At 46.6% G+C, this 16,193-nt stretch overlaps 1 protein-coding gene across 2 annotated transcripts in view; it reads left to right on the forward strand.

Annotated features, from left to right (window-relative positions):
* Positions 1-16,193, forward strand: part of PLCL1 (phospholipase C like 1 (inactive)) — a 257,518-nt gene that overhangs the window by 204,246 nt on the left and 37,079 nt on the right. The window contains exon 6 of one of the 2 annotated variants that reach the window (XM_041124407.1): positions 7,166-9,235. The exons of the other annotated variant lie outside the window; for it this stretch is intronic. Within the exon in view, the coding sequence (XP_040980341.1) occupies positions 7,166-7,348 (183 nt within the window). The 3' untranslated portion in view covers positions 7,349-9,235. The remainder of the gene's footprint in view (positions 1-7,165; positions 9,236-16,193) is intronic. 2 annotated transcript variants of the gene reach the window in all.

Raw genomic sequence — 16,193 nt, forward strand, 5'->3', positions numbered from 1 at the left:
GTTAACAGAGTTGTCCAGCCTGTGGTTGCGATGAGAAATCACACTAGAGCCATGAGTGAGGTTAAGATTTGATTTGTATTACAAGTTAGGGCCATTCTGAATCTTACTTTACTTCATTATTTATTTGTTCTATTTATTATCATTTATTTATTCATTTTTATTAACTACTTCTGTGTCCCTTTGCTATGGTATCTGACCACCTACTATGGTTGCAGAGATCTGTGCCTTGCAGAGGACTGGACTAATATACCGGAACCTGCTGGATGCTCAGGGCAAGCCAGGGCTGAATGGGCTCTGTGGAGGGGCCGTAATCCAGATTCCTGCCCGCTTTCCCTTGAACTCCTGAGAGCCCCTTCTGCTTTTGCACAGGGGGCTCCTGGCCAGGTTGCTTTGGAGTTGCCATGTGAATTTTACCAACCACCTGGAGTAATGCTGGGGTTGTTCTCTTGCTCTTAAAACTGACTACACTGGAAAAGAGACTGTGCTTTGTAAATGGTATTTGCAGAGGTGGTTACGCCTTAGCTCTTCACCCAGCAGTTGTCCTTAAGGTAGGTCCTTGCTGGCAGGAGGCTGCTGGCTGGGATGTATCGCCTTAGGGCTGTGCATCTTGGCAAGTTGGTGAGTGCCCTCAAGGCTGCCAGTGTTGCTTGCAGGGGTGGTTTCATTTCTGAGACTCGTGCAAATACCAGGTGCGAACAGGATTTTTTTCCCTGCATAAGTAGTAAAACAGTTGGGAAATACAGTGCAGCCAAGGTCAGTTCTGCGCTCCTGGTGTCTTTCCTGGGGAAATGAGCTTGAGTTTCTTTCTGCTCTCTGAACCTGCTCAGCCCCCTGTGTAATAAAAGACAGGCAGGAAAGCCTGGAGCCAGCATCCATACAGCTTGTTTGTGAAATAAACAGAGAAATGATGAAGTGAGGAGTAATCTAGGTTAGATGCAGAGATACTGGGTGATTGTTCCTGTTAACTATTCCTCCTCCTCTCTGTCTTCTTCCTCATCCTTGCTGTCCTAGGTGTCCCAGCTGATGGCTACGATGCGTTGTGCAGATCAGCCCTAGAGATTCTGACCTCATTGCTTGGCACAACCTTTGATTCAATTTTAACACTCATCTAAAAACTCATGTTCACCTTGTTTTTATCACATAACCTTGTGTCAAAGCTGCACATGACAATCTATTCCACAATAGTTTCTCTTTCCTGCTCTTGCTTACAGAGATTTAACACTTCATATAATGGTGACCGCCTTTCCCTGGGTGGATGTTTTCTTTTTCATACATCTCAGATCTGTTCTCTGTGTGATATAATTGATTCTCAGCTCTGTTTTCTTCTTGCAAATTTTTGCTAGACCCTGCTTTGGGAAGTGGGAGAGAAGGTCTCTGGCTGTCAATAACATGCTGATACACCAAAATGAGAAGCTCAGTTTGACGTCTGAAATTACTAGCAAATACTGAGAAACTCAGTGACTCAGGCCCCAGTGAGGACTTGGTGGGATTGCCAGATTCACTCAGTGGCAAAACTGTTGCTGGTTTCAGCCAGGTAGAAACAAGTTCTTGCATTTGGTTCAGCATTGGGTGTGTGGGAAGCTACCCCCAAAACCCAGACCTTAAATGATACACCAGTAGCACAAGGAGTGCCATTTACATGCCACCTTTTATATTCGTGGCCTTTTTATTTTCCTGACAGGAAGTGAATTTCTGCTATGCAAGGGTTTAAAATAAATTAGCAAGTAATGTTTGGCCTGTGCTTTTCCTATGGGGTGACTCATTTTTGCAATCCTTTATTTTTCAGTGTGTGAGAAGTGATTATACGCTTTGTGTAAAATCTTTGTGTACAGTAATTTTTCATGCTAACATGTACACTATGATCTCTATCACAGAGAATAAAGCAAAGCTTTTGACAAACTATATGCAGTAATAACGAAAAGGGTAGGGTTTTAAAGTCTGCATTGATACAGAAATACACTGTGTTTTTTGGAGTACTCTGTTCTGAAATGTGGATGGATCATAATCAAATTCGTATCAATTGTTCCCACATTTAACTTTGAAGGAGGCATGAAAAAATATCTGCTTTTGTAATAAGTTTAACATAGTAGTCTAATCATTTCATTACTGATTTCCTCCTCAGGATTACATTTTCAAAGCCATGTGTGATCATTTAATTGTGTGCTTCCTTATTAATATTAAACACAATTTAAGTCACGCTATGACACATTGAAAGTGCACCCCTTGTGGTAAATGCCCCCTCCACACAGAGTATCCCAATATCACAGCAGCTCTCCAGCATTTCTGCTTCCGAGTCCCTTGGCACAGACTATCGGTGCCGTTACCTTACGCGTGTTACCTCTGAAATGTGGAGTGATGCAGCGCTCATGGTTGTTTTATTTGGCCGTGTCTGGCTTTTTCAGCCAACCGCTGGCGGCCTCTGGAGGTTTTACTTTGTGATTAAATAATAATGTAAGAGCTTGTTTCTTTGACAAAAGGTTAAAAAATAACAGTAATATCATGAATGTGATGTGGCATGGGTGGTAAGACCTCTGTTATTTATTGTTTGTTTACTCAGCCCTTGAGGAGCGCAAAGGAAAGCTCCCATAATGTGCTGTCAGAGAACGTGTCTGCCAGGAGATAAGCAACCGTCTGCTTTAGCAAGCAGCAGATTACAAAATGGCCTTTGCAGCTACTGTTTCAGCCTCCCTGAAAACATGGCCAGGTCTGAATGCCGGGAAGGCCCTATTGCTTAACACGGGATTTTCCACTTTGCCAGCAGTAAAGCAAGATGCTGGTGTGGGGTAACCTGGCAGTGCAGTGCACTTCTGCACAGGCCGAGCGGTGGCCTTCAGGGTCCCCTGCAACCCCCTGATGCTGGTGCAGGCGGCTGCCAACACGGGGGCTTTGGGTCCTGCCTGTGCGATAGCCGGCGTGCCCAGTCCTGGTGGGGGCCCAGAACTAGCAGTGCCTCATGACCTACATGTTGCAGGGTGTTTCCTAGAAAGCATAGGAATTGAAATAGTGGTTATTAATGTACATACACATGCCCATATATATATATATATATATATATATATATTTATGTAGAAACATACATGCAATGTGTAAAAAAAAAAAAAAAAAAAAAAAATACTGTGGAGTGGAACACAAAATGGTGCCACTTACCTAACTCACCTTCTTCTCTCGTTTCCGCAACCTCAGAGTCTGGGTTGTTGTTGGATCTAATGAGCTGTCATCTTGACTCATAAAAACTTAGGAGTTTTATTTGGCAAAAAAATTAAATTATAAAAAACAACATACAGAATTCGTCCCATCTGTGGCCATTGCCAGTGTCTGTCTAGAACTACTTATGCTTCTTAAAGCCTTTCATGGGTTGTCACTGAAACTGAGCAATATTTAAAGCCATGTCAGATTATCCCTGTTTTCTAAGTAGTATTAACCTGTCAAGGTAAAGGCTTATAATCTTACAGCTGCTTGGCAAGCTGCATTATTTGTACTGTAATGTTAATTCATGCTGAGGCTCCGTGGTTAGTTGTAGTCAGGTGTATGAAACCTGACATTTAATATTCCCTAACTCTAAATAAAAACAGCCCCCTTGATCAGTTTTTCAAGTAGAACACTCGGTTAATCTCTTCTGGCTTAATTTAGTGTCCTGCCAAATGCTGAGTTTAACCTTTCTCACAAGTATTTATTTTCAGGAAAGTTGGTGATATCAATAGCAGAAGGGAGATAGATGGATAGATGCCGAAGTGGACCATTGTGATCTTTCTTTGTCTGGAAGAGAGATGCTTTGTTTGTAAGGGCAAAGAGGATTGTTCGGCGCACGGAGATGATCACAGTGACTGATTTATGAGGGTTGTTTCAATGCAATCGTACTTTTAAAGTTTACTCCAGCTTCTATCCAGTATTTAGTTCATTATGGTGTTGACACAATTTTGCTGACATTTTTCTTAAGTGGATTATGCTCACAGCCAGTTTTTCAAAGCAGACAGATGGCTTTTCAAACAGAGCATGCCCACAGATGATTTTTTTTACGGCGCCTCTAGAATTATGACAGCTCTGTCAGAGGGGTCTGGTTTGTCGTTAATTTTCTTGTGACAGATGATTCAAAATCATTTTTGCTCCTTCAGCTTGCTCAAATGAACCAGCTGTTTAAAAATAAAAAATACAAGGAGACTAAGACATAAATCAATTGCTCTGTACATGAATGGAATTTTACTATTTTGATAAGTCCATTTCTGTTTTTAGATCACTGTAAAATAAGAATGTCTTCAAAATATTGGAAGTATGCTCAGGAGGAGTGTTTTTCTTCTTGGAACCTGAAGACATGTTGTGCATTGCCTCAGATGAAATCTGTAATCTGAATTGCTGGTTAGTTAAATGTGAAATCAGAATATGCATAAGGGAGAGCGGGTGGCTGAGCACTGTCACACGGGGTGTGAAGTCCCTTGGCTTCCAGGGAATTCAGATACAAGTCTCGGCAGGGCGGACTCGGGCTGTCGTCCTCCGAGCGGGGGTGTGTCAAATCCCAAGTAGCTTCCCTTAAATGAGTGTCTCAGAGAGTCGCTAGGCAGAGACGCAGTTTGTGGGCCACCCTGAGAAAGATTTCCATGCTTTGCCCTTACCCTGAGAAGGAAGAGGAGATAGGAAGAAGGCGACATGGACTCAGCTGAAGCTCTTTTTGTGTCAGCTTATGGAGCTGTATCCGTCTTGTGCTGCTGCATGACGGGAAATCCTCCTCTCTGCACGGTGTGGGTGAGCGCTCCCACTGCCCGGGGAGATGCCGGCCATGCCACAGCAGAGGACAGACTTCCAGCAGTCTTGCCGCAGACACCCCAACTAAGGGGACACCAGGTGTTTCAGGGTACTGGATGTTCATCATCATCATTTTACCTCTCTGTTGCACTGGCTCTCCCAGGTTTTGAGCTTAGTTGTTCTTGGAGCTGTAGGGCTGTCTACTTTGAGTTGCTTCTTGTGCTAGGGGGATTTTTGTGTTCTTGTGCAAGAATACATAGTGCCAGGTTTTGACTTAGAGAGGTTAAGGCTACAAAGCATCATCACACCAATTTTGTCTGCTTGTTGGTGCAGCGTTTGGTGTCTTCAACCCCATGTGTATGATAAGAAACAGCAGCAGCCCCACTGCAGCAGGGTCTATTTCATCCTAAAACCAAACTATTTAAAACTGCATTTGTGTATTGAAGAATCTACCACCCTTTTTGATAACATTATCACGTTATTAATGATACTGCTGTTGGATCTCTTTGCTTATGCTGCAGTGTCTTGTCCCTGTCACCACAGCACCGGCATGATTCCTGTGCCATTTGCAGACAGGGAGGGAGACGGGGGCATACCATGTGCTCGAGGCAGCTACGGGGCTCCTGGATTCCTGCCTACTGTCTTTAACCATAAGCTCAACCTCTGTCCTAAAAGCAAGATCACAGCTATGTGAAATATGTGCTGTGTGAATTATTCTTGTTTTGTTTTTCAAACCATGTCTGTTTGCTGGATCCCAAGCTACTTGTCTGTTTATTCCCGTAACTGTCATGCTGCCGAGATACAAATCTCTTCAAATGTGCTTCATACCAAATAGCACAGAGCCGCTCATGCAGTCCCAGTATTTTTTGTTATTCTCGCACTGAGTTGGATTCCCAGCATCTGGGTAGCTATTTGCATTGTTCAGCACGGACAAATTCATGTCACCAGGAGATGAAGCAATCACGTTCTTGGGTGCGGGCTGCCGTCCCTGGATGACGTGCTTTCCCACGTGGTGTTTACCAGTGTAGTGGGACGTGCAAGCCACCATTGTTTCTTCGTTGTGAACATTGTTTACATGGGCTCAGGCGGTGCAAGTCCGGTGCCAGGCGCTGGTGAAAAGGGAACTGTGCTCATCAGTGTGGGATAAATCCTTCCGCTTAGCTCTGGGGAAAGGGAGAGCAGAGAGATGCTCCCGCTGCTGGAAGGTGTTGTGCTGTGACTCGTCCAACACAACTGGTTTGTTCTGAAAACCGAAGGAGGGTCGGTGATCAGTTGCCCCTCCAGTGTGCCCCAGGTTCTGCTGTAACATCTATTGTCTCCTCAGAGACCCCGCAAAGCATCTGTGGTTTGCAGGAGGTCAGGTTAGGTTGCAGGGATGCGAATGTGACATTTCAGTCAGCGGAGGTATTCCTTCTGAATATGCGTATAACCAGCTGCAGTGGGTGGTGTATTTTAAGCTGTACTTTGGGTGACATTTGGAGAAGAGCAGCTCAAGTTCTTAGTGATACTGAATGTTAATAACCAGATGCATCTCCAGGCTTTTATTTATTTGTATCCTCTAGCACCAGAATCTTGTCACTTTGCAGCACTTGAGATATCAATATTGCATAAATATTCATTCTGGCATTTCTGAACACAAACTCCTTAATACAAATTTCATGTAACACGTTTTTCCTGATAGTTACAAATTGGACTGACATCCTGTTAGTCGCCTCACCTTTACACACTCCGAGAAGATACAGAAGCAGGCATTTATTTGCTCATGAAGTCTCTCATTCCTGTTCGCCCGCTCGAAGGTCCCAAACAAAATGGTTCAGGTGGATTCACTGTAGCGCTACAGGTTGTTGTGTTTCATACAGGCGCGCAGCTTGGCCTGCCTCTGCTAAAGGAGGGCCCGAGGCTGGGTAGCAAATCCAGGTGCAAGGAGGGGTGGGGAACCAGGGTCCCGCAGCTCACAAGGGACCCCCGGCTGGGGACACACAGCCATTGCCGCGTGGGATCTGATGCCAGGGTGCAAGGACGGAGCAGTGGCACAGGGAGGGGGTTACCGTGTGCCATTGCTGCCTCGTCCCTGGCAGGCGCTCACTGTTGACTGTGAAAGAGCAAATGCCTTCCCCTGCGGGCTCCTGAAGGCCAGGCCCAAATTACCTCCCGGGGTGACTTGGAAGCGGGGGGAGTCTGGTGCCTGTCCCACTGTGCTAGCCGCTGCCTTCCTCCCTGAGCTGGGTGCCGGGCTGCAGAAGGGGCTTCAGTCCCTTCCCCAGAGGCTGGCGTTCACGGGCGGCAGAGGGGATTTGAGACAGGACCTTGGACCTGTTCCGTGGCACCGAACGGTATGGCAGACACGCGAGAGCAGTATTGCCGCTTTCGGTCCCGAGCGATGTGTGCGATCCCTGACTGTCTCCTGCGTGTCTGTCTGCATCCTCAGGGCCAAGGAGATCTCCTGAAGAACGCCAAGAACGAAGCCCTGGAGAACATGAAGCAGATCCAGCTGGCGTGCCTGTCGTGCGGACTGAGCAAAACTGGAAGTGGGCATGCGGATGCCAAGTCAAAACGGTGCCTGGAGGCAATACAGGAGAAGGATGCCGGAGATGAGAACGGGAGGCTGTGAGGGGAGGCAGAGCTGTCACATTTGTCACAGATTTCAATAACTCTAAACTATTTTTTTAAAGCATTTAAAAATTCACACAGGAATGCCCTCTACAGGGTGTTGATAGTATTCAAATCTTCACAATGTCAGTATTTTAATGCAGTTAATTTATCTAAGTTAAACTCTGGTAGTGAGATTTCTAATGAAGCCAAGCTGTCTGTATGCAAGTGCATGTGTGTGTGTGTGCGCACATGCAAATCCTGTAGACGCCCTTTCATGCATTACATTAGCCATTTGCTAATTTATTCCTTTGTCATCTTTGAATAGGCCTGTTCATTCTGAAGATCAAAACAAATAGAAAGTACTTGTATCAGTTTTGTGCTTTATTTTACTCTCCAGCTTTTATCATTTAACTTATAGGTTACATTACTGTTACGCTGTTTAAACAAACAAAGAAAATACAACAACAAATGTCACCGACAGCTGTTTTTGTGAGGGCAAAACCAGTAGTTTGCTGCAGATCCTGAACATGATTTTTAATGAACAATTTAAACCAAGTAAACAAGATATTAAATGGTCAGAGTTGCTGGATAGATTATGATTAGATTTGAGGTGTATATTTCACTGAATTTTAGCAAACAGCTCTTCAGGATACACCCAGTTAGCACGTACTAACATAAGAACTAGCTGATTTATTTCATTCCAGTAAATCATTGCTACCTTGTAGATCTCCAGGACAGTTACAGTCGTTGCTGATAGGCATTAACTCATGTAGTAATGAACATAGCTAGTCAGCCCTGTAGTTAGGAGGAGAGCTGTGAATATCCTTTGGTGATCATGAACGCTGAAGGTGAGCTTCAGGCCGTTCTGAAACACCCAGTGGTGCCAGTATTGGAAGGAAGGTTTTACAGATTTCACAAACTGTGAGCTTTACTACAAGAGGTGTGAGAGGTCAGATCTTGCTTACCGCCTTCTGCTTAGATGTTGAAGCCAGTTGGATGAAGCAAGCAGGATCTGGCCTTACATTGTTGTGGTTAAGAATCATGCTGTGCTAGAAATTTGAAGCAAGGCTGCAGAACTGCTACAGATGTAGTGTAGAGAAATAGCTTGGGGAAAAAAAACAGGGTACCAGCATTTTTGTGCAGCAGTTGCAAATATCCTGACACGTGTCATATGTTTAGGGTAGTTCTGAGAATTGGATGCCTCTTTGTGCTGCTGTAGAAAGGAAACGGAGAATGTCACAAAGAAATGCATCCTCGTCCCTCCCAGTGTCCAGCTCATGTACGCTCACAACATTCATTTCAATTGTTTAAGTACTGTGCTTGAGTGTAGTATTTGTGTTACCTTTAACAGGACTAAGTGTTTTATGGTTATAAAAAAGACTATATTTATTTAAAGCATTGCTTTTATTTTGAAAAGCTACTTTTTAAATTAATTTGATTAACAAATATGCTAATTTTCTGAACTTAACAAAAAGTAATTGCTGAAAGTTTGACCATTGAAGAATCTTATATAGCTATTGTGTTAAGTTATTTTTGACTTCTCAATAACACTATTATGTTCATGTTGCACATTACTGAGAGAGTAAAGCTATGAAACAACTTTGACCCATGTTTTTAAAGTGATTTAATACAGAAGGTAACCTGTGAAACTTGGATAAATGTGGGTTAGAGTGGGTAAGTTGGTTGAGAGAAGGTCCTGCTCTAACAGGACCTGTATTATTGCAAAGGTTGTAACTCAGATGCCTTAAATACCATTTCAGTAGAACTTGCCATATGTGTTCAGATCCAGCCCTAAATCCTCTGTTTATCTCTCCATTAGATTATGAGTGTGTATTCAGCCTTCACTGAGGTCTGGAGAGGGGTGTCTTTTGTGTTTCAGGCAGGGCAGAAAGCCCAGATCAATGGTGTCAGTGTGCATGTTCATGTTTTGCCCTCCTGGGTTACCTTCCTGATTTCATCATGGGTTATGTTTATATGAAAAACAGCACTTGGCCTTCAGTATTTACAGTTAGGGAGGATGGAAACTGTTAACCTAGCACCACCATTTGTGAAGGATCAGCCTTCGGAAAGCACCTCTCTCAGAAGGGAGAGGTTGTGTCAGGAAGGGTGAGTGGCTTGCCTCTTGGTGCTTCATTTAAAGCTAGAAATAGCTTGGTTTTCTCAATTTAAAAGGCTATCCTAATGTCTGTACAGGAACTGCTGGCAAAATACCTCTAGTCCTCCTTCATTCTCTGATGTTATAAACAAATTAACATAAAATTACATAGAGAAGGATTTGCTTTCTGTGCTCACGTGGAAAGGGGTACCACATAGCTCTTGCTCTGTATGTATTTGCAGAACCAGAAGATAGCGGCTGGATGGAAATCCCATAGCATGCACACACACACCTTTCATGCCTTGTTTAGCATTCATGTCATGCCAAGGTCATGCTGCGTGGCTTTCTCTGCCAAAATACAGGGAGTAGAAAACCTCGGGCACCCTGGATTGCCCCAGGCAGCTGGGACCGCTCCTGGTGCCGGCACCCGCAGCTGGAGCAGCTCCAGCCTGCCTCCTGCACGAAGAGAGGGCTGGCAGCAAAAGCTCATCTCACCTTCCTCTCTGCCCCTTTGAAGTCACTGGGAGTAGAAGTGGATGATAAAGTGGCAGTCAGCCTAATAAAAATTCAGCCTTGAAGGAGAACACATGGAAAAATCATATCCAGCATCAACAGCAACAACACACCGGGGACTGCCTGGCCTTTTCAGCAAGTGTTTCATGACATGCCTGGCTTCTTCCAGTGGCACAACAACCTTCTCTGGGCCCTGTGCTGGTACGATTTGCCTGATGTCCCACCTGAATGGGTGGATATTATCTATATCACTTCTGCGGAAGTGGTGTCAGGAAAGGGTTACAGGTATTTGCAGTTATTTACAGTGTGTTTTAGAAACTAGAAATCAGAGAAGCTCTCAGGGACTGGCGTGGGGAGGTGTCTGCCAGAGGGAGTGCAAGAGTGAATCTACCTCGGTTCTCGTTCCAGCTCTGCCACCGAGTCCTACATCTTTACAGTATTTATTTTCCCTGTGTCATTCTCTCATCTGTAAGATAAGACTGATGATGTTTTCCTTCCCAGGCACAGATTAGGTTACACATTTCTGAAACCCCTTTGAGTGTGCTGGTGCTCTCAGGAGAACATCCAGGCATTGTGTTCGGGCTGTCCCGTAACACCAGTGTCTGCCAAGTCCTTCCACTGCTGGTAAGCGCATGTGAGCCAGCACGTGTGAGGAGGGCTGAGCCGTGACCTGCTCCGGTTCCTCCAGTGCTCAGGGGTACGTTCTCCATGTGCTTGTGTGCCTGGCCCCTACCAAACTGCACCTTTGGTCATGCTTGGCAGAGGGGCAGCCACCTCAAAGGTGTTAAGTTCCTGCAGATTTCCCAAGCAAAGCCAGGACGGGCGGCTCAAAGAGGCCCCAGTAAAACCTTCCCTGGGGCACGAGGCTGCAGCGTGACCTCTACCTGTGTGTTAGGCACCGAGGCCCATGAGAGAAAGGTGGATGGGTTTCACTTGGGTTTTGCTTCTTAGGTACATGAAGGAATCCAGCCATGAGGCACGGGAAGAGGCTGAATTAGTCCAGCTGTTCACAGACCTGATTAGTCTTAAATCAGCAGGAATAGTTTTTACCAAATTTCACGTGCTAGCATGACGAGCAGGACTGACCCCTTCCCCCTCCCTCTCCTGAGCTCAGCACGAGTTAAAGCACCATGCTGTTCTGCTGCTTTCTGTATCATTTTTCTTGCATTTTACTCCTTGTTTTTAAAGGGATAATGCAGCTTCCCAGTGCAAACACAGTGAGAGTTTTGCATGGTCCTCCTTCCAAGATTCATCTCCCAAAGTAGATGGTTATCAAATAATTGTGTGCCCAGAGAGAGCTTTCCTGTAGAATAATCCATCTCTTCCATCTCTCTGTTCAGACTAAAACATAAGGTCGTAGCCTCCTTGGCCTCCATCCCACTCCTGTAGCGATAGACAGCAGCCTCACGCAGGGGACTAACTCAGGAAGCTTCAGAAAACAAAAAGGTGAGGGGGGTCGCAGGAGCAATCTCTTCTTGCTTCCGTCGCTTGCTGTGGGACTGAGCGTGGTGGCCCTGGCTCATATTGCAGCAGCAGTAGATGATGTACGTGTTCAATAAATCTGAGATTTACTTCTTGTGAAGTGCAGTGCTTAGCAGGGGAAAGGTCATTGTGAAGGACGAAAACATCTGGGCACAGTGAATGTGCACTTGGGAACGGAGCAAACACCAGGCACCCAAACGCCCTCCCTTGTCAGCCCCTCTCACCTCCCTGGGCAGGCATGAAAATCTAAAGATTTCCATAATATTGTACCTGTAAAATTGTCTCCAAATTGCCACACCAAGCATGAGGCGCTAAGTTACCCCAGGCAGCTGGTGAGTACTGCTGGGATGCATTTCCCAGGTCCAAAGCGTGAGTGCTGTTTGAGACTCTTCTGGCTCAGTCCGTTCAGGTTGCCTTTGCACAGACTCAGGCTGAGCAGTCTTGCATTTGCTTTCCACACCAGGTCCCTGAAAAAACGTTTCCTTTTAAAAATAATGTTGAGGAACATGTGAGTTCAGTAACCGAGATGTGAGTGACCAGGCCAGAAATGTGATGCGCATGCTGCCCCACCAGCTGTTCTTCTGCAACAGAGTACTGTGTGGACATGCCCCTGATCAAACAGGTCACGTTTTAAATGAGGATTTTCTACTCTCTTTGATTATTTGAAACAGTTTATGAATAAATTGCTTTTGCAGAAAATATTCATGGAGTAATTTCAGGAAAATGTGCAGAAATCAAAATCTCAGCAGACAATGCACGAGCAGGAGGCAGTGTTACATTTGACAGCTGTTTGCTCTGCACAGTCCACACCACCCTACTCTGGAAACTGGAAGAAGAATGAATGATTGCAAAAGCAAGTTTGAGTTATCGGTGGCGTTAGAAGTATTTTCCCTGTTAAACTGCACAGCAGGGACTCATTCATTTATTAAGACGTGAATTTAGTAAGGTTGGGAAGCAAATGTGATACTTGAGGCCAAAAAGTAAGTGAGCATGGAGAGCAGCATGTTGCGTGTGGGGAGGGATGCTGGGTTGTAGGGGTCTGCGTGGGTGAGTGCTGGCCGAGAGCCCCCAGGAGGAGCCATCACCCTCCCTGCAGTGGGGGTGAAGGGCCGCTTGGGCAGGGAGCAGGTTGGCAACTGGTGGGGTTGGTTTCCACCAGGAGCAGTTCGCGCAGACCTTGGCGAGGGCAGGGGGCACGGTGGCCATGGCGATTGGTCCCATCCCTGACCCATGCATTAGTGTGGCTGCAGGGTGGCAGTGGGAGAAACCCTCAGGGGACGGGAGCCCTAGCGGCATTCCCACCACCGGAGCCCTCCTGGAGCTGGGCGGGTTCGCGGCGGCTGGGGCTGCAGCACTGATGGCGCTGGATGTGAGCAGCTTGTCGCTGTGGCTCGGTGGGTAGGAGTGCTGTTCGGCACAGTTTCTGGCTGCAGGTGTCAATCGGTTTTAAGTGACATCTCATTAAACGACTTCATTTGTTGCTGGCATGCAAAATCACAAAATTGCTTTGCTTCAGTGATATAATGTGCCACGGAGAGCATCATAGATATTTCTGCTTGCTGTAATGTATCAGGTGTTATTTTTTCTAAGACAAAACTGATGATCTTTTTTGACCCAAAAGTATTAGTCCTCAAAGTCAACCTGACTAAATGCCTATAGTTCATCCTCAGTCTCTGAAGTGTATTTAATCAAGAGTTTAGAATATGGGAAGAGATTGAATATGCCAGGTGAAGCATTAATTTCAGATAGCAGCTGAAAATGCAGCTAAATAAGGTGCTAGGTATACAGGATGGAGATGAGATTAGAAGTAGACAAAGACGGGTATTAATCTGGCTCATCTGGAAGCACGTATGGGGAGAATGGAGGAATACAGATGAATTATTTGTATGCTTCCTCAGATAGGGTCTGGTGGACCAGATACACGTAATACAATTAGAAACGAGATACAAATTATGATTCAGACAGCAGGAGCTGCTATGATTATTTATGATGCTGATGGATGGAGAAGGGTACTGGCAGCAAAGCGCAGCAGGAGTTTTGCAGCTTTGTGGTTGCAGCATTAGCGTGCCATGCGCAGGGGAGAGGGCGAGCGGCGCTGCTGCTCCCTTCTGCGCAAAGCACATTAGGCCAAAGTATCGGTCGCTGCTGGGTTCATAGCTGGGTTCTCCCAAAGTGAAAAATGAAGAAGTAGAGTGTGCTGGAGAGGCAGAAACAAAGTATTGAAGAACATACTGATACTGGCAAGTCCATTGCTTGCTGGTGTTGATGTACTGTCCTTCCAGCCTTTGCCTTTGGGATTCACGGGCCCCAGCTCAGCTGTGCTCTGCTGGTTTGCAGCAGCCTTCCCGCACAAGGTGTTTGCAAAGCCAGGGCAGCACAGCTACAGCTGAGCCGCACCACCGGCTCCCCCTCGGCACCGGAGGACATCTAGTTTGCTCCTTTCCTTTGTGCTTCTCAGTGCTCTCTAGGTTTTATGGAGTCCAAGCAGCGAGAAGGAATTTATTTGTGCGATGCTTTTGTGCGGGATTGGCGGGCACCCAGCCCAGGGCCGCAGGGAGCCTTCTCTGGGATGCGTGGGGCTGCCCTGGGCTGGCGGCAGCTTGCTGTGGGGCTCTCGCTCCGAGACCACCCGGCGTGGCCGGTTTTAGGAGGCTCAGACCAACCGCAGCGTGGGTGGGCTCAGCTCCCACCAAAGCCAAACTGTAATTTCACCTGCTAATACTGTGACTACGTTTCACCAGTATCTTGTCTGTAAGTAGCTGTGTGCCCACGCAAACTGGTCCGTTGATTCCTGCTGAGGCCCGTCCCAGCGTCCCGGTGCTCACTGCCTCGCCAAGGCAAGCGGTACCTTGTCCCAGCTCCTGAGTGGGAGGGTGGCAACACTGTTTCAGGACTGTCACTAGACTGTGGTTTGGAAACAGAGTTATTCTGAGGTGTTTGATGCATTGGCCAAGAAAACAGTCCAGAGGTGTACAGCAACGGGCAGCTGATGACATGGCAGGGTACCCCCTTGTCAGATCACCCAAAACATTTCGGAAGTGATTGAGTGTAGAGTGGAAGAATTGTCATCAGAGTAAACCCAAAACACCAACTCCATGAGACTGGCTCAGGTTTGCAAACTGCATTTGAGGTTGGCCAGGACTTGCTGTGAGGCACGTGTCCCTTACGGCAAGCAGACACTAATCCTGTGTTTCTGGAAAGCCTGCTGCGGTATTTAGGGTCTGAGTGGAGGCAGCATGTGTGCGAGTGACCGCTTGCAATCCAGCAGGCTGGGGGGATCAACAAACCCAGGTGTATCTGTGGGTCAGGAGCTGTGAAAACTTCCAGCGTTGTCATGCTCTGCCCCCTCTCTGGTGTTTCAGACCCGTGCCATATTGACCTTTTAGCAAAGGAAAGCTTTTCCCTGGGCCGAGGCCGTCTGCAGAGCTCAGCCCCTGGGGCAGTGCGGCAGGGCTGAGCAGGGAGAGCCCTCCAGGAGCAGTCCTTGCATCTCATCCGTGCTGCTCCATCTGCTAGCCGGCATGCTGGGACAGAGGTGTTACCTTGAGCTGTTTGTCAGCGAGCTGGGCACTGTCGGCTGGCACAGCTGACCTCTTTGCTGAGATATGGAAAACCACACGTAGACTTGCATCTAAATTGTTTGCCATTTGATACTTGCATTTCACAACATGGCCTGCTTGGCCCCTGCCACTGGGCGCTTTAAAAACATTGCAACTTTTATTTCAGCCGTGTTCTCCCATCACGGGATGTGTTGGAAGAGCTACAATGAGTGCAGAGAATTAATGCCATTGAATGGTACCACCGAGTGCGATGCTTCTGCTCGTGCTGGGGTGTGTCAGTTCCATAGAAAAGAATTTTTTTTGTTGTTGTTTGTTATTGATTCTAACTTGATATTTCCTAGCAAGGTGATTGCAATAAACCTGTAGCTGTGATTCAGTTGGAATTGTCTCTCCCAGGTCTTGAGGAGATGTGTTATGCAAAAACCAACACCATGGTCCGTCACACTCTCTTTGTGCATAGAGGCTGTTGCCAGGGGATTTTTTTTTGTTAATGCTTAAAGGTTATAATTAACGTCAAATGAACACAAATGTCCACAGGAAAAATGTTTCTACCAGGCATCAAATTAAGGACAGATGAAAGTCTCCGATGTGGAGTCAGACGACAGCATTAATGAAGACAGAATGGCACCAGTTTTGATTTCTCCCATTATTTATATGAATTGGATGTGAAAATTAACTAAATAGTATTTTGTAACGATGTGCATGGGAAAGAGCCTTAGGCCTGGTGAGGAATTTTTATTGGGTAGCCTTACATGCTGGGGCTTCTGGATCCCAGCTATACAGTGAGAAAAACAGCTTGTGTGTCCCTCCTACCCAGGGAAGCAGGTAGCAGTAAGACCTGCCTTTTCCTAGAAGGCAAGCGGGACACAGATGGTGTGCTGAGCCGTATCCCAGCGAGGCTGCGTGCTGCAAGAGGCTCGGTGCATCCCTGCGCGGTACCCTCCAATCACTGGGAGCTCCCCAAGAGGGGGCCAAGGGGCTCCTGCTTGGAGAAGCTGCACAATTAGCAGCGTCTCAGCCTGACGGGGAGACCAGGGTGGGCTCCTGGGGACAGTGGTGCCGGTCACTGCCTGTAGCAGCAACTCGGCACATGGGGCTGCCAGCCATCTCGTGTAAGGCAGGTTTTCCTGACCCTCTCTATTGTCAGTGCTGAAATAGGTATTTTTAGGCAGCAGACAGTTTGTCCCACCTGTTTTAGCTGTGCACGTTAGGAG

The sequence above is a fragment of the Aquila chrysaetos genome, chromosome 6 (assembly GCF_900496995.4).
Source record: "Aquila chrysaetos chrysaetos chromosome 6, bAquChr1.4, whole genome shotgun sequence".
Lineage (NCBI taxonomy): Eukaryota > Metazoa > Chordata > Aves > Accipitriformes > Accipitridae > Aquila > Aquila chrysaetos.